Below are 19,108 nucleotides of genomic sequence, written 5' to 3' on the forward strand. Positions count from 1 at the left end.
CCTTCCCTCTAGTCTTTCACTGCTAAATTAGGGACAACTAGCGCATACAGCCCTCGTGTAGCTTTGCGCGAAATGCAGCAACAAACAAAACAAAGTTATAAGCCTCTTTAGGGTATATATGGATGGGTTTTGTACGCGAACTTCCATCATCATAGTGAAAACAGGAGGTGCAACAGTCTGCAGTTTAATTTCGTGATATAGAGTAATAAACAAGTAAAAACATGTTTCTCTTGATTTACTTATATATTCAGAAGCTCCTCTAATGAAAAAACAAAAGAAAACGCGACTTCATGACTTTTAAAACGAATTATGCACAATATCATGAACAGTGAACCATGCCGAACTCTGTAGCTTATTGTCTGATAATTTTGTTACAGTAGTCCCAGCTTATTCCTTTACCCAAGCAACCTCGTGTGAAGATATATTTGCCGAAAATTACATATCAAAGTTGGATTCAAAAGTGTGGTCCAAGAAATGATTCTCGCAGACCGCTATCGAAGAAAGTCTAGAGATCATCAAGAAGATGGAGCTTTGTGTGATGATGACGACAGTGGTAGCAAGCTATGGCCAGAGAACTGTTTAACCAAACCGTTATATCAATAATCAGTTGTTGTTCTGTTATGTTTTTTGGAAAAGTGAAATTTGTCGAAAGGACTTCTTTATCTCTGTTAACATTTCAGTTTGTACATAATTTGTGTGTATATATATATATTTAACTTTTGTAATTATACATCGTGTAAGTTCATACATTACAATCTATAACATTAAGGTCTTCGTGCAATAAAAGAATAGAGAACCATAGCTTTTAATGATTTTAACAAGATGATGACTTTGGTTTGATTTTGAAGTCAACTAAAAGATGAGCAGTACAATGCTCCTTCAAGGACAAACTCGCTTTGTAGGTTTGGTTTTTGTGCTAATCCACTGGCTTGTGGTTGAAACCTTTCAAACGGGAAAATTTACGAAGAAAGGAAAAAGTTAGTAGTGTTTGTGTACTATATTTTTAATTAGATATAAGTTATCCTGTCCATCATAAGACATTATTAGAAGGTTCCAAACATTTTACTTATTTTTTCATCAGTTGTTGGCATCAGATGGCATCCTTCAGTAAACTGGTTAGTTGGTGCTGTTATCTTTTACATTTATTTTGAGCATCTACAGGTTTTAGTACAATGTTGTTTTAGTACTCTGTAAAGCTAGGCAGATCCTCCCAAGTTCTTGCAAGTCTAGTCACAACATATTAGTAAAATAAGGCATTTCATTGAATAACATGAAACGTTTGACTAAAAATAATGTATACTCGTCATATTCCAGTGTTGTTTTTATTTTTTCGAGTTCAGAAATCTTAGTTTAGTTCCCTTATCACCTTACTAATGAAGGTAAGTTTTTGTTTGTTAGTGTTTAAGCGCAAATTTACATAAAGGATGTCTTCGCTGTGCCAACCACGGGTGAGGACCCCCCCCCCCCATTTTCTTTTAACATTATAAATCCTCAAGCCTTCCAGTTGAGCCTTCGGGGGCTGAATTAATAGAAAACTATCAATACGGTATTAAATAAAATATGTTAATAGAAAGAGCAATGACAGTCCCTTATTAAAATATAGCATACAAATAACCTTGTTTCAGAATTGATTTTGTATAAAGAAAACATTATCACGCTTAGCGCCATTCTGATGCATTCTTGTTGAAGTTAACCATGATTCAGTTTTAAGTTTATATTATAATGTGATTTTTATATTATGATACTCCCTTGATATGACTATTATTGTTTATCAAATATTGTATACTGGTAACGAGAATACATGCTCACCGTTACATTTCAAGTAACAACGGGTTTGTCATGCTCAGATGTAGTTCTCCACAAATTATATAAAATGTGTACTCATGTGAATAGGGTATTAGTTATAAACTTTCTATCACGTTTAACATATAAATAGGTAAGAGAGATTTGTATTTTAACATTAAGTGGGCGACTTCCAGTTTGTGATATAAATCTCTGAATTATTCTTTGTAATTGGTTCAGTACATCTTTCGATCAGATATAAAGTGAGTGTTATTATTTTTGTATTTTAGTAATCTGTCAAAATAATGAATTATTTAAGTATCGGGGTAACGTATACTCCTTATGATAATTTTGAAACTCTTTTTTTATATAGCAGTTTTTACAAAATTTTTTTTTTTACCAAATTCTTATACTTTGCTTGCCTATAAAAAATTAAAGAGATTAATTTCCTAAAATATGTGTAATGTTACATAAATTCCCAAACAAAATTAAACTCGCAAGAAATGGCATTTAGAATAGTTACATTTTATTGGATTAAATAGACTGAGAAGTGAAAACATAATATTTAAAATTTTTTGACGAGTCTCATAACCTTTATTTTAGTGAATTTTATTTTTGAATTTTATTTTTCTCAAAACGAAACTCTCACTTGATTTAGAACCCGAAATAGATCGTGTAGTAGATTTTGAATATTGTTTATAAATTGGAAACATCTTTCCATTACTTCCAAAACCTTTTTATATGAATACTGCTTTTTATTTCTTTTCACTTAACCATACATTTATGAAAAATTTCCAGCCTTTGATCTATAAACAAGGAATAGACTCGTAACATTGTTGCGAAAGCTCGTAAATATAAGTATTTTAAAGTAGAGAAAAGTCCGTGTATAATTCTACAAAGAATAGGCTGGCAGGATGTTTTGAATGTGGTAAATTTGTAAATATAAAGAATTATTTGAAAATTCCGAGACTATTTGATATATCATTTGAGTTATACCAATTTTGGGGAATTCCACCCCTTATAAGTAAACCTGGGCAAATCTGTAGTGGACTGTATATTTTATGTAGAGTCTTTTGAAACGTATTTTACTCGCATAATAATCCTATATTTAGAAACAGTCTAGCAAATATTAGAATATTTTAAACATCATAACACATTATTATAAGGTTAAAAACACTTTACTTATTTTTTCACAATTGTTTCAATACAATAAAATACGGAATTTTGCTGATGTGTTAAATTTGTAGAAATAATTGTTTTAACGTTTCGAAATTATTATTAATTTTTAGAAGCCAATTATTGAAATTAAGATTATTTAAACATTCCACTTTTGTATCTACTATCTACAGAATGTCAAAAGAATCGACACTTTTTAATTTTTTATTATCTTTTGTATTGCTGTATTTTATAATTTATTGTTAATCTAAAAAAAATCTGGATTTTTATGTTTTTATATTCAGCTTGTTCTTGAGAAAAACGTAAAATTTGGCTAAAAATTATTATTTTGGAAAGAAGTTTCAGGAAGTCAACATTTAAAAACGTTAGAAACCCCCAACGACAATAAAGTTTGCGATACTTTTACAGATAAAAAGTTTTAAAAAAGGATGTTTAGTATTTCAAATAATACTTAAAAGGAAGTGTGCATTTCCTTCACTGAATGACATACGTGGAACCTAAATCTGTGACAAAAACAACAAATACCATGTTATTAAATACTAAAAATATTTATATATTTCACGATTTTTATTCAGTTATTTAGAACAGTTATGCATCTTTTGTTAAATGTCATTGTCTCTGTCTTTTCAAGTATGCTTGGGTACTAGTTCTCGAATGTATAAACCCAACGACTTAAAAAGCCACAACAAGAACCTTCTGGAACGGTATACTAACTGCACGTATGTTGAAGGAAACTTAGAGTTGACTTGGTTAACTGTAAGTGTATCTCTCCTGTTCATTTTTAATTTATAAATTAAATAATTTGTTATGCAAGTGTTGAATTATAACTCCTGTGACATGCCTTGTGCTGATCCCTCTGTAGAATTTATTAAGGTTTTTACCAAATTTAATATAAAAGTTATCTTATTAGAAACACGACGTTAGTTCTTTGTAATGAACAATTATTAAGCTCTTGCCATCGTCACTAAGTTTCGATCAATCTTGGCAACTGTTTGATATTAAGAGAATAGTGACAGAATAATTGTAATGATGCAGAATCGGACAGAATATATAAAATTTACAGTATAATCGTTTTTTTTTCTTAATTTCGCGCAAAGCTACACGAGGACTATCTGCGCTAGCCGTCCCTAATTTAGCAGTGAAAGACAAGAGGGAAGGCAGCTAGTCATCACCACCCACCGCCAACAAATAGTGGGATTGACCGTAACATTATATCGCCCCCACGGCTGAAAGGGCGAGTATGTTTCATGGGACAGGGATTCGAACACGCGACCCTCAGATTGCGAGTCAAGCCATGCTGGGCCAATATAATCGAGTATTAATATCTCATTTTTACATTGTTTCCAAGGTTGGTTTACTGTTACCTCTGGTTCATTCAGTTAATTAAGAAAAAGTGATTTCCAGATGGTCATATTTACATGATCCCCTTCTCTCTTCTACGTAGATTATTGTTGAAGAATATGTTTCAGGTGAAAAACGATTACAAAACCATTTGTTATTAATAAATATATATTAAACTAGTTTCATTTTCGTAGCCTTTCTCCAGTAGGTAACAAATTTATCATATTACGGTAGTTTCAGATAGGATAGTAAAATAGTTTTCCTGGTTTGATTAACTGCACATTTACGTATAGTTACCCTTTTGTTTATATATATATATATATATATATATATGTATACCGACTTTATGCATTGACTAGCCAAACAATAGAAATATTAAAACGATTCTATTTCATCATAATGCAATCCAACATAATTATTTAAATACTTTATAAATTAAATATGATTCCTAGATTTATAAGAGAGACGTGATTAATAAAGTTATAACAGAGGTGTGATTGAAATATTATAATACACATGTGATTAATAGATTTAAAACATAAAAGCTTCTTTGTGTCGAAATTTTCGCGTAAAGCCGCCCCTAATTTTGGACTGATAGTCTCGAGGGAAGAAACCTAGTCAACACACTCGTTCGCTAATCTTGACTCGCCGAAAATATAATTTGACCAAGAAATTAATCCAGTTGTAGAATGAAAAATCCGATAGTCAGAAACCGCAGAGTAGCCTACGTATAGTCCATCTGTAGTGTAAGCTACATCTTCACGTGTTCATAAAACTTGTGGGGAGGAGAAGAAATACACGGATGTGGGGACGTTATTATGTAACGGTCAACCCCACTATTCGTTGGTAAAAGAGTAGCCCCGAGAGTTTGCGGTGGGTGGTTTTGACCAGCCGCCTTTCTATCACTGATAAATTATGGACGGCTAGCGCAGATAGCCCGAGAGTAGCTTTGCGCGAAATTTAAAACAAATCAACCAAATCTTCCCAGGTAGTTTGGTTCCTCCCGTAAACGGCGACTACGATAACCTTTGGTTTGTTAAATAATATATATTGTAATAATAATACCCAGTGTTTATCTGTCCTGAAAATGCGCATGCACCTAATTTCAACGGATGTGAATATACTTCGGTAGACATTTTGTCCAACAGCATATTAAAAGCTTATCAATTTAAAAAAATGTTTAACGTTAAGTCGTAGAATAAAATTATAAATATATTTACTGGTATTATTAAGTACGGTAAAGTTCAGCCCTAACTAAACTAAAGCAAAAAAATGTACAAAAGTTACATCGTTAATTTATCTCTACCGAATATAGGCATAATAAAGGCTTAACTAATGTTAGGCCTAAGACAAGTGGATTTCCAAATTTGAATCTTCCAATATGCATTTGCAACTTTGCCGCCCGTAAACAGACATAAGAAAAATAAAGGGCCTTCTAGCTTCGGGAAACCAAAACCTATCATGAGCAATATCTACTTTACTTAAACTTTAAAGAGTGTCTCTTACCAGCATCGTCCCTTATCCCAACATTAATTTTTCACAGTTGTTTTGTAATCACATCAATTGCATTATTGCAATAGTTATCTTAAAACCACATTTCTTGTAAATACTCAATCATCTTTCATAATAAATGACAAATTAATTTCACTCGCTGCTAAATAAATCCTTGGTATAAAAACTTCCTCCTTGACAGGCTTTTATTTAGCAGAAAAAGTCCCGAAACTTAGGAGCTATTTACGCCTATATTAGTGATTGAATTCAACTAAAATGGGAACGGGCAATCAAAAGAGGAAGTATTATAGGAGGAAAAGTGGAGTTGGGCTCGTGTAACTCACGAAATCCGGACACCTGGCTTTTATGATTATTCTAGAAATCATGTATTTAAAGAAGTAATGTTGCAATAAAGATATTAATTTGACCGTAAATGTTTTGTGGATCTATGCCAGTATATAAAAATATGTATTTAGGCTCACCATAATTATTATCCCACATACACTACATAACCGTATTTGTTTCTTGTTTGTTTTACAAAAACTTGTAACAGATAACATCTAATAGCAACAGCAACATTTTTATGTATTTGCTTTAATATGTTTCTATAGGACGATATTGATTTGACCTTTCTACATGACGTAAGGGAAGTCACGGGCTATGTCCTGATCTCATTTGTAAATGTTAAAAGGATTGTATTTCCCAGTTTGATGATCATTCGAGGTCGTAAACTGTTGATGGTAAACGGAATGCTCAAGAATCAATCTTTTTCCCTTTTTATCAACCACAGTTCTATAGAATCAATACAGTTTCCAGCACTTAGAGGTATTTACTTTTAGATTTTTATTTTTTAGTAATGTAATTCTGTTTTGATTCCATTGATCATTTTTTCAAACTGTAAACAAAGTTATATGTTACTTATAGAAGGCTTTGCTGAAGGAGAATAGCTTAATTAGAAATGGATGACAAATTATGTGATACAAAACGTTTATATAAACTAGAATTAGCTTTTTTTTTAGCTTAATAATTTTTTTTCTAATAATGCATCTACAAAATAAAAAGCATACTAACGGAGATCAAGATTTGGATGCAGCCCAACAGTTACAATCTGAGTTATAAACTAAACAGCCACTCAGGATTAACTAGTTATTCTCTTTAATAAAACCTTGTGAGAATTCCAATCACATCAAATGAAAAACAGTTTTTTTTTCAGTGTTTTTACTATGCTTATTGCCTCTGATATTTTGGTCTTTAGGCTTGTAATATTTATATACATTAGTTACAAATTTTAGAACATTACATTTGTATTTTTCATAGTAATCGAATTCTGATGTTTATACTTATGGTTTATAGTTACCCTCTGATGTTTCAGCTCCAGTGCTGTTCTTGTGACATTTACTCTATTGTTTATTGCCCTTAACCTGAAAGTCATAATTACATATTATTTATTGCTTGACACCGCAATTTCTAACAAGTCACTGAATAGATGGGAAATGCCAATCTTAGACCATACGTATTAACAAACTTTCCCAGCCACTTTAGGGTTTTCAAAATAATATATAAATTCGGAACTAGTTTAAGTATGTACAACAAATTCTTTACACTATAGAGATCATAGAGATATCATAAACACTATACGGTTCTTGTCAAAAAGTCCACTTAGGCCTATTCAATTACTTTAGAATTTCAGTTCACAAGCCGAACTACCTTTTCCTATTTCTATCGCACTAGTGTTCTGTGTATAATTCACTTACAACTGTGGCGCGAGTTACCACAGTCTTATACTGCTCTTCCAGTAATCGTTTGGTCTCCTTTATTCAAAATATCCTGTTCCTTTTGTCAAAGTGCACTCAGGCTGATTCAATTACTTTAGAACCACGCTTTGACGGAATACATTGTAATTATCTCCTTTTCTGTTGTTAGTCTTACTCTAACATATTAAACGTTAGGCCTGTCACTTCTACGGCAGTTAACTTCACGCCGAACTTTCCTCGGCCATGACTTTACTCTTTTCTGCTATTGCCTGTCTGGTGTTTCCGCTCATCTTACACTATTTATATCTCTACCACTTAATCATCTGGCCTTCTAGAAATATCTGTATTCTCGACGTCAATGTATTACATGCAACGTTCAACAATCTCAATATCAATGACTTGTAAACACAACTACAATCGTCTGCTTTTAACTCTTATTATAACAAAAACTAAACAATAATAACATATTTACTCACAAAAATAAATTAATCAATAATATCTAAACTAAACAGACTTTTATATAATATCACTTATGAATCTATCCTTCTTCTTCACATGTGGTGCCCAAGTACTCTGTTCTATCTCTCCTTGCTCCTTCATGACTTCTGTTTCTTTAAAGGCCTCAGCCTGTTTTGCAAGTAGGAGTCACCTGACTAACTGATGTACTGGGGCTTTATCTCCAGTATCAATTTTGCAGGATATTTTACTTGTTAAGCTTAAGTCATGATATATACTAAACAATCATAAAATATTCACTCACAAAATAAATTAATCAATAATATCTAAACTAAACAGTCTTTTATGCAATGACAGTCTCGTGGTTTACTTTCTTTGTTTTGTTTAATTAATTGCCTGATTAATTTTGTTAGTTTTTCTAGACTATTCTCAGGAGGAATTGAAGTTTCAGTACTACAGGATCTAATATTCCTGTAACATCTATATGGCCCCTTTAATAGTTTATCTGCATCTTTGATGGATTCCAGTTCCATCACCTACTCTGCTTCAGCCTAATTCTCATATCCTCATCTCTTATGGCGTCTATAAATTGCTCCCGTTCAAAGAATTCTATCATCTCATGACATGCATCTGGGTAAGATCGATGGGCAAGCCTTTCAAAATCTTCTGCTAGTTCAGCTAAAGTCTTTTATTTCCTTCCTATCCTATTCCAGAACTTTGCTCTTAATACTTCTTTCTGGTGTGACACTCCAAACGTGTTGGACAAAACAGCTACTAATGCTGTTATGGCTTTCAGCTGGCTGGTTACTCAATATTGTCAAAGCTGGTCCTTTTAAATGGACAGCAAGATGGATAGCTTGTTGTTCACTATTCCACCTGTCCACTCTTGAAATTATTTTGAACTGAGCCTGGTAGTATGATTTCAATTCTGTACCTTGAAGTAGATGGTGTTTTTGGTTGTAATTCTTGAGCTTATACGGAAAGAGGTGTGTCTATTTTAACTTTTGCATTTAACATTTCGTTTTCTAGATGCTTTTTTTTTCTGTTATTGATGTTCTTTTCCACCTGAATTATGCTCTATTCTATTTTTCTCAGTTTTATCATTACTTCTTCAATCTTGTTGTTGTAATCTTTTTGTACATCTTTAATAGTTTCATGAATTTTGTCTTCAATCAGATTTATGTATGATTTTTATACTTCTTTAAATAGTTTGACCCTTTCTTCAAGTTCTTCTTTTAAATTATTGTCTCATGGCCTTTTAATTCCCTGTCACATTCTCCTTGATCATCTTTCAATTTTCTTGAAATTTCTTCTTGGCTTTCTTTTATTTTTCAATTTCTTTCTGTCCCCCTGTAGAACAGCGATGAGTTTACTAACAACGCTAAACTCTAGGGTTCGATTTCCGCGGTGAACACAGCAAATAGCCCAATGTGGCTTAACTGGCTTTGCTCTAAAAAAAACAACCTCTTTCTTCTTCTTGATCTTCTTATGTATTGTCTCTTTCTCTTTTTTCTTCATTCAGTTGTTTTATCATTTATAGCAGGTTTCCTATCTCAGTTTGTGTCCTTGTAGTAATTTTTAGTGAAAGTTTAATCAAAATTCCACTGTATCATCACGAAAAATAATATACCACTCATAACAACTAAACAAGTGTTGTAGCATGGTTTTTTCGTAGGCTCGTTTTTTTAAACTATCTAGTGAAATAATTCAACGTTTAATCTGGTTACACTCACAACTTAGTTTTTCCTCCTTTAAGTTTAATGTTATTGCAAGCTGGAACACTGTTGTAACTTGTAGGCCTAAGGTTTAGCCACGCTAATTATACTATGTAACGTAGATAAAAATCAACTTACTTGTACAATTTAGCGTGATTGGCAAACACTATCAACAACTCTGTTCTAAAATAATTCTTCTTTATCTTAACTAAGCCTACTACTACTAACTTACATAAAGTAACCGAGATAGATAACACACAGATTAACTATTATATCTCGAAATAACTCTACCTTTTATGACTATCATTTTAACTAACTCTACTCTTCAATATTATCTTTAAATTATAATCTCCGTTGAGATGCGGTAGAAAATATTTGACGTAAAATTTGAACTATCTAGAATGCACCCTCTACTTAACAAACAAGGTTTTGGTGGCTACAGTTTTCTGAAATTAGGTATAATGAGTATAAAAATATCATATTTTCATATGCTTATCAAGAGAATAAAGAATTTGTTAAAAATTAAGAGGTAGCAAGAGTAAAAAAATATCCTTTCCTAAATACTTCACAATTTGTTTTTGAGAGGATTAGCCCTCTGTCGACATATTTGAGCTAATTCTGATTTTTTCTTCTTGTATTCCCTTAGATATCCTGAATGGAAATGTTGGTTTTGTCAACAACATTAACATTTGTTTCATTGATACCATAAAATGGAATGAGATATTAAGTGGACAGAGCTCTGAAGCCATTATATATAACAGTACCAAACCAACAGACCGTGAATGTAAGTAGCTATAGCAATCGAACATTAACTTTATGTTAAACTCGGGAGCATACTGAGATGAAAAACGGTCGGGAAAATTATTTTTATACTGTACTAACCCTTCAGTGATGTCGAAGGAGAGGGATTCTTGGAAAACTATTCCGAGTACTGCGCTGATGCATAGCCTATAATATGTACCAGTACTGTTCACACAGTTCACAAATTAGAAATACCTTGTACACAATTTTCCATTTTTCAACTTTTATTACATCTACTACTCATCTAAGTAAAGTATAGACCTAAATGACCAAACCATTGCTGCAACTAACTCACTCACTCAAAAAAATAAATAATTAAAGAGTAATGTATTATTATTATTATTACTCATTTATTACCCGTTTATTACTCATCTGTTACTATAAGCCATTAACGGGAAGTTTGGCGCCAGATTATATTGTTAAAAAAATAATAATTTTACAATTTTTCTTAATGGACCACCGACTCAATGGGCCCCTGGTTAAACGCTAAACAAATAAACAATAAACAAAGATATCATATCTGATCTTTGACTTCCTTAGCAAATTGGACAGAAGAATGACTGGATGGAAGAAAGCAGAGGGGTGTTACAAATAGAATTCAGTCAAATTGGATTAATGTTACAAGTGGAGTACCTCAGGGCGCAGTTTTAGGACCTTTGCTCATTTTGATTTGCATCAGTGACATAGACGAAGGAATGGTCAATAAATTACTTAAATTTGTAGATGATATTAGGTCTTGGGTGTTGCTAGCTGTGAAGAAGATGCTATTGATTTACAAACGGATTTAGATTATTTATTGAGTTGGACAAATAAATGGCAAATGGGTTTTAATTATAATAAACGAAAGATAATGCATGTGGATTATCAGTCTCTTAATTAAGCCATCCAAGCAGTGTGCTGTTGCTTGTGGTAGGGCAAATAGGATATTAGGTTATATATATAGAAATACTGAATAAAAAGTCTAATAAGGTTATTATTTCATTTTATAGGTCATTGGTTAGGCCACATTTTAGTATTGTGTTCAGTCCTGGGCTCCTTACTTTTGGACATTGAACTATTTGAAAGGGTTCAGAGGAGGGTTACTAGAATGGTGCCTTGGATGGAGGGGTTATCATAAGAGGAGAGATTGAAATCTCTCAAATTGTTTTCGCTTGAAAAAAGAAGAGTTAGAGAAGATCTGATTGAAGTGTTTAATATTATAAAGGCAATTGACAGTGTTGATGCAAAATCATTTTTTCCGTACTTAACAGTAAGAATAGTAGGACTAAGGGACACAAATATAAATTTTGGCGAGGTAGGAGTTATCTTCAGCTAAGACAATTTTATTTTTCTAACAGGGTGGTTGGCCTTTGGAATGGGTTGCCTTCCAATGCTGTGGAGGCAGTAAATTTAAGTGAGTTTAAGAGAAAGCTTGATAAGTATATAAATGATAAAGGCTGGCTTTAAGATTTTTTTTAAAATTTATTTATTTAATAGTTGTAGTTTAGTTTAGAGGATGGGATAGCTAAGATGGACCAGTAGGTCTCGCGTTGTCTCAAAATTATGTTATGTTATTGTTGGCCAGCTGTTTCTCATAAACCTTTTTAGATTTCCTAATTTATTTTTTAACCAGCTCCCTATATTGCCTATAGTTCAGTGAATCTGCCAATTAAACTTCTATATAAAAGAAAAAAACAAATAACAAAAATTCTGAAGTAACAACTATATGTACAATGATGGTTTTAGGTCCAAATTGTCATGAATCTTGTGAAGTTGGATGTTGGGGGAAAGGACCTGAAAATTGCCAAAGATTTTCCAAAATCAATTGTTCCCCACAGTGCTACCAGGGGCGTTGTTATGGTCCCAATCCTCGAGAGTGCTGCCATCTCTTTTGTGCTGGAGGTTGCACTGGACCAAAACAAAGTGACTGTTTGGTAAGTTATAAATAAGTGTGATAATTTTTTTTCATATTGGTCTTTAAACATAGACAAGCTTTTTTTTTATAATTTGCATAAAAGATTTTAACATTTCTAAAATAAATTACTAGATTACACAATAGGTAAACATAATCTTTCAAGATTTTGCTAAATGAATTTATAGTAGAAAGAATGTAATGATACAGAGCCAACAAACTGATATCATGGGAAATATTGAATTATTGAGTCAGGTTAGGAAGTAAAGTCAAGCATACTGGATAAGTCTTAATCAACAGTACCTTAGCTTCTGTATAATGTTTATTTGTATTTTTTTTATAAAAGAATTTTGAAACGACAACAGTCTTCTGATATCTATATGTTAAATAACATAAAGAAATACTAACTGCAGTTATCAGTTGCTAATAGCCACTGTTAAAAAGTAAATGCATGACTTTCCAAAGTTTACTGACAATAAGATTGCCATTTCTGTTTTTTAGTTGTTATTTTTTTACTAATAATGATCTTTTTATCTTTTGTAACTGTTAACCTGCTTTAAATATTCAAACCTATTATTCTGTGTTTTAAGTTCTGGTCATAAGTTATTTTTATGCTATAATTATTAATCATTGTTTGTAACTAATACTAGAGCAATAAGCCTATGTTAACATCAGATAGCAGTATCTTTTGTTATTAATATAATACCAAATTAGCAACTGTATGATATACATGTTGACAAGATTCACTTAACATGAAAGTAATGTAAATATAATTCGAGACTCAATTATGTACGAATGCTGCTTTATAGCATTAAAAACTCTAGGATATTTACTCTATGAAAGAATTAGATCGAATTTTTATGTTTTTGTGAGATTTTGGCTCTGTTTGCTGGAATCTTCAGTAGGCAGCATGCTACTAGTGGTTGAGTACACTTGATCAAATAGAATTTTGTAATTTATAAGCTGTTTATGAAATTTCATATAACTGTGCTTAATTGATCAAAATTAACTTTGTGATTAATAACACAGTAAACAAAAAATATAAAGCCATGGTTGCAATCCTATTTAAGTGATTACACAGTTGACAATTTTTTCAGTTCTTCTCCCCATTTCTCTAGTATATGACTGCTTAAGTCTGTAATAGTCAGTGACTCCAGAAAAATGCATCAAAGGGAGTATCTCAAAATTTTCCCATGATATTGCAACAGTATTTACCCTTGCCTTGTGCCATACCTTTAACATAATAATCAATTACATTTTTTCAGTTCCTTTATCCAGAAGTAAAAAGTAAATGTAAGGAATACCTTTTAATCAAGCAGCTTTATCTATATAAAGTAATGACACTTGGATAAATCATGAAAATATGACTGATTTAATAAGGACAGAGATGCTTAATATAAGTTGAGTTTGAAGTATGGTTGATAATAATATACACTCTTCACTGATTGAAAAGTTTTTTTTTTTCTCTAATTTGTTTTGGAGTTTTTTACTGGAGGAAAATTTCTGGGTTTACAGGCTTGTCTCAATTTTCATGATGACGATGTTTGTAAGCAAGAATGTCCTCCAATGAAGCGTTACAATCCATCAACCTATTCGTGGGAAGACAACCCTAATGGAAAATATGCTTATGGTGCAACTTGTGTTAAAAATTGTCCAGGTAACCACCATAGAGATTTCTGACATGTACACTTGAGTTTTGGCTTTAGAACATTTTTAAGTAACATTTCTTTCTTATTTATATTTGCAGTATAATATTTTTTGTAACTGAGAAAATAAATTTGAAAATTTAGAAGGATGAAATTTTTTATTATAATAATTATTCCTACACAGAGAAAGGAAAGTTGTAAAAAAACTTGATATTTTGTTCTAGAATTTAAGATAACTAAAATTGTTTAGCATTTTCATGAAAGAAAGCTTTATGGAGTATATCACCAAGATGTAAAGCACCAATTATTTGGTGTTATGAAACAAAGTAAAACATACTTATTGAAAAAGATTGAGCAAAAAAAAAGAATTATTTTTTAAAGTCTAGGCTGATTTTTTAAAAATATTTAAGTATTTAAACATGATTTTAAGGCTAAAATCTTTTTTAGAATTAATAAATATGATTTATACATTGTTTATTCAGAACATCTGTTGAAGGATAATGGAGCCTGTGTACGGTCATGTCCATCTGACAAAAAAGCTGTTAATGGAGAATGTGTGGCATGTGATGGTCCTTGCCCTAAATGTAAAGTTTTATATGAATTTGTTTGTTTTTTGCTAGAAGTTAGTGAATGTAATAATGTTAAAGTATGCATATTGTTGTAGGTCTCTAGGTTTGTTATTGAAGGAATTCATTTTAATAGTAAAGAGTATAAAAGAGCAGAAAATTCAATTTTCCCAAAAAATATTCTAATGTCATTTAATATTAATCCTAGATCATTATGACAGTGATAAACGACTTTATTAAGAGTGCTGACTCATAGTTTAATGTTGTTTTAGGGAATAGTTGAATCGTATTCTGCTGTACCCTACATATTGCTTTGTCCTGAAGTATTATTTTCTGTAGAGAGTCCAGTAAAGGAACTTATATATTGTTTAATAGGATAGTGGAATTGTATTCTGCTTTATCTTGTGTATAGATTCAGCTTCAGATATTACCTTCTATGGTAGCTATAGTTAAGGAACTTATGTATTGTTTCATGGGATAGTTATGTTGTATCTTACCTTACATAGTGTATAGATTTAGCTTGAGTTTTATTTATGTTTTGAAGGAGTCTGAACATGATGTAGAAGTTCCATCTTTGTTCTTCAATCTTCTGATTGTGCACCTTTCCAATATTTCCAATTTTTTAAACACAATAAATCAGTTGCTTTATTTTTAATTTTCTTTGTGTCATAATGCAATAATCCACCATTATTTTAATCAGCTTTTCTTAAATAGTGTTTCTTTTTATTCCATCTCCAACACTGTCTTCTCTCTTTCAATCCACCTGTTACAAATCACTGCACTCATTCTCCCACATACCAAATCACCAAAACACTTGTTTTTGCATAGATTAGGTAATTATTTGATAGTTTATTCTTTAGACTATCATGTAAGTTCTAGTACACTTGTGATGATAAAATATTGCATAGTTTAAAACTTGTGAAAATGCAATTCATGATTAAAAAGTGTATTGATGATCATAATTTATATGCAGTTGAAGAATGCATTTAAGGAGAAAAGGCAACATTAAGATAAAATGTTTGGCTTAGGTTAATGGGGGTATGTGTAAAGTGGCTGCCAGTTTTCATCCAAAATTAGTATAAAATTGAGGAGTTTATGTAATAAAGAATAAATGTCACTAGCATTAGATTCTATGTTCAAAATATTTTACAATGAAAACTAAGTAGCTTACTCAATACAAAAAAAGGCTGTTGCAGTTTATTAAAATGTAGTATAAAATTTTAATGAAGTAGAAATGTTGCTATGATCAGATTTTGGTATAAGGTTAAGAACTCTATGTGAAAGGGGTCACAAGACATTAATTTTGTTTTAAAATTAAAATTTAGAAGTGTATATAATATCAGAAAGACATGTTACTAAGTCTGTCTACTCTAAAATATTCATTGAAAAATTCATGCAGTATCAAAAATCATGCATGAAAAAGAAATGGGGGCATAACAACTGGATTTTGTTTACAAATACATAAAAAATTGCTACTGCAATTGGATTTTGTTATAAAATTAAATAATAGATGATATAAAAATTTAATTTCAGTGTCAAATTTTTGATTGGCAATAAATGTGTTTTGTAATAGTTAATAGACCAGTAATATATTTTTAAAAGAGCAATATATTATGATTATCTTTGGGCTTAAAATCCATGGTACTCAGTTGGTAGAACATTAGTTTCAAAACAGTAGCCATGAGCTGAAGGTCCGAGGCTCAAACCTTGGTCAGAGCTTTTCATCAGTTGTTTTTTTTTTGTACTAATATTTGGTTTCAAACTCCAACTTCTTGCATGAGTTTAATTACAAGTAGCCAAGTTTTCTCTCTCTAGTTTATTGTTGTTTTATTTTAGTGTATGGAAGGGTTCATATATCAAATAAAAAAAAAAGTAGCTGCTTGTATTATGGGTAAGTGTTTGTACTTTACTGAAATGTATGATTTCCCAAATTATGGTTGCAAGGGACCATAATCTTACTGAAGCAAGTAGCTGCATGAGTCATGATTGCAGGTTATATAATAATTTAAAATGTATAAAAAAGTCATAATTGTATGGGTCTATATATATATATAAGGTGTTGCAAGGGTTCATTCCCCTTTTAAAGAGGGTAGTCATGTGAGTCATGGTTTACAATGTGTTTTCAGTTTCTTCATAACGTCTCACCTTTTGTACATGTAAAGAATACACTTATTAAACTTAAGATCTTAAAGCAGGGGTGCAATAAGTATTTTCCAAGGGGCAGTTCAAGAGATGATTTTAGGCCCATGAGGCAACAAGGTTTAGCCAGAAAAAAACTAAATATTATGTAAATACAATACAGCAGTACTGAATTACTAACAGCAAAATAAAACGAACCTGTTTAAATGTTTAATTTTTTTACGAATAACAAAACAAAGTTTTAACAAAACAATTGTTTATGATGTAATTCCGTTTGTAAATAATAATAATAATACACATATAAGACAAAAAAATTGCAATGCAGTCATAAACAACATTAACTGTGTTAAAATATATTGAGCATGTACCACTAACAAACTATTTTTTATGATAGCTAATGACACATAGTAATGAAAAAATAACAAATACACAATGAACTTTATTCAGGAGTGTTAGTTACATCATGGCCCATCAAGCTTTCATCCTGACCCTTCTGCCAATCAATTTGTCAAGGCTGTGTAGCTCTGAGGAGTCTCACCTGTAAATAATGCACTTGTAGATTTTTACTTTTAAATTTCTCTACCCATCCCAAAAGTATAGGTTTCTATTTGCTAAGAAATTATCATCCTTTGAGAATATATTATCTATGTCTTGTTTCTCTTGTGACTCTTTTTTATCTTTTAATGCTTTTATTAGTCCACATCTTGTTTGCCACCCTTTTATGATGTTACATCATGTGGTTTGAACAATTTCTAAGGAAACAAACCTTTGAAAACACATAAAGAGAACATTTGATCATGATTGGGTAGAACAGGGAATCATTAATTCATAAGTGCTTTATCCTTTTTCTAGAATATGCATACATATTTTATAAGAAATACTACTGTGAAAACCAAATTTATTTTTGTGTTTTTTTGGGCACCTGGGCCCAGGTTCACTACTTTGTTTGAAGCACCCTTTCCCCATTAGTATTACTACTCTTTTCAAGACTTGTTATTAGATTCAACAAATTGACATCTTTGTTTGGTAATAACTTAATCTAGAATATTACTTTTTTGTACAGTTTTTTATGACATTTGTATATATGTTAGATTTGGGGTCAGTTTTTAAAGGAATATTTTTTATTATCTCAGTTTCTTTATATTTTAAATATTTTTTACAAAAATAGGAACATTTTGCTATCTTGTAACAAGAATTGCTTAAAGAGTATATATTTTTAGGTCATGGAAATATATAAAAGACACTGTGTAATATTTAGTGTCTAATAATATGTGAATCTCTGCTGCTTTTCTCACAGCTTGCACTGGTGTTGATGTGCTACATTCTGGAAATATTGAGAAATTTCGTGACTGTACCATTATTGAAGGATCCATTACCATACTTGAGTCAACGTTTGGAAGCTACACAGATTTTGAAGAGTAAGCACTCGTTTTTTGTTTTCAATATTGTAAAAATAGAAAAATTATAATATTTTTGTTTCTTTGACAGATTACTAATTTAGAAAGTAAATTCTAATTTGCTGCTTTTCAATACAACTTTTCTTTTCTTTTTATAAAATTAAGAGGAAGTACTATAAACTATGGAGCCACGATATCTTTAAAAACTATAAATTAGCTCTTATAATATGCAAATGCACACATGATCAACTGAAAAAAATGAGCATCGGGAACGAAACCCAATAAGTTGAGTACTTTTGAAAAGTGGACTTTCTTTCGTCAGGGGTAAAAGTGCTCTAGTTATTGAGTTCCTTTTCTGATGCTATGAAATAAACATGTCTTACCAGCATTATTCCTGTTTTTATTATGTACTATCTTATTTGTTTGTTTTTTTGTAACAGTATGGAAGTAAATATGAATTAGCTTTTCTCACAGTACAAGAATGTAACATACTTAATTTACAAAGTAACATTGCACAGGTAACAGCTTTTGATGTTGCAACCATTTTCTGTTTCAAAATTTTTATTAGAAATAACTTGAGTGCCACTTATAGAGTTATTGTGCATTTTAACTGAACCTCAAGACCTAAAATTCATCTATGTAAACATAATAATACTGTCTGTTGTATTTCCATTTAACTACTTTGCAGGGTGTGGATGGATCTTCACCAAAATTGGTATGGAGGCTCATTAAGTCCATGTGGGGTTACATACAAATTTTCAGTTTTGAATTTTGTGGTTTTTATGTGCATTTTTGTGTTTTTTACCATTACTTTGCCTGTTTGTGACAGTTGTTCACCAAATTGGTGTGAAGGTTTGTTGGATGCATGCGAAGATACATGCAAATTTGCGGTTTCACATTTTGTGTTTTGCTAGTTTTTATGGGTTATTTTTGCGTTTTTTACAATTACATAT

At 31.3% G+C, this 19,108-nt stretch overlaps 1 protein-coding gene across 2 annotated transcripts in view; it reads left to right on the plus strand.

The window, feature by feature from the left end:
* Positions 1-19,108, plus strand: part of LOC106459299 (epidermal growth factor receptor-like) — a 161,709-nt gene that overhangs the window by 90,133 nt on the left and 52,468 nt on the right. For both annotated transcript variants that reach the window (XM_022385755.1, XM_022385757.1), the window contains exons 2-8: positions 3,590-3,714; positions 6,402-6,615; positions 10,362-10,499; positions 12,242-12,429; positions 13,923-14,064; positions 14,536-14,637; positions 18,056-18,176. In XM_022385755.1, the coding sequence (XP_022241463.1) occupies positions 3,590-3,714; positions 6,402-6,615; positions 10,362-10,499; positions 12,242-12,429; positions 13,923-14,064; positions 14,536-14,637; positions 18,056-18,176 (1,030 nt within the window). The remainder of the gene's footprint in view (positions 1-3,589; positions 3,715-6,401; positions 6,616-10,361; positions 10,500-12,241; positions 12,430-13,922; positions 14,065-14,535; positions 14,638-18,055; positions 18,177-19,108) is intronic.

Source organism: Limulus polyphemus, unplaced genomic scaffold (genome assembly GCF_000517525.1).
Source record: "Limulus polyphemus unplaced genomic scaffold, Limulus_polyphemus-2.1.2 Scaffold589, whole genome shotgun sequence".
Classification (NCBI taxonomy): domain Eukaryota; kingdom Metazoa; phylum Arthropoda; class Merostomata; order Xiphosura; family Limulidae; genus Limulus; species Limulus polyphemus.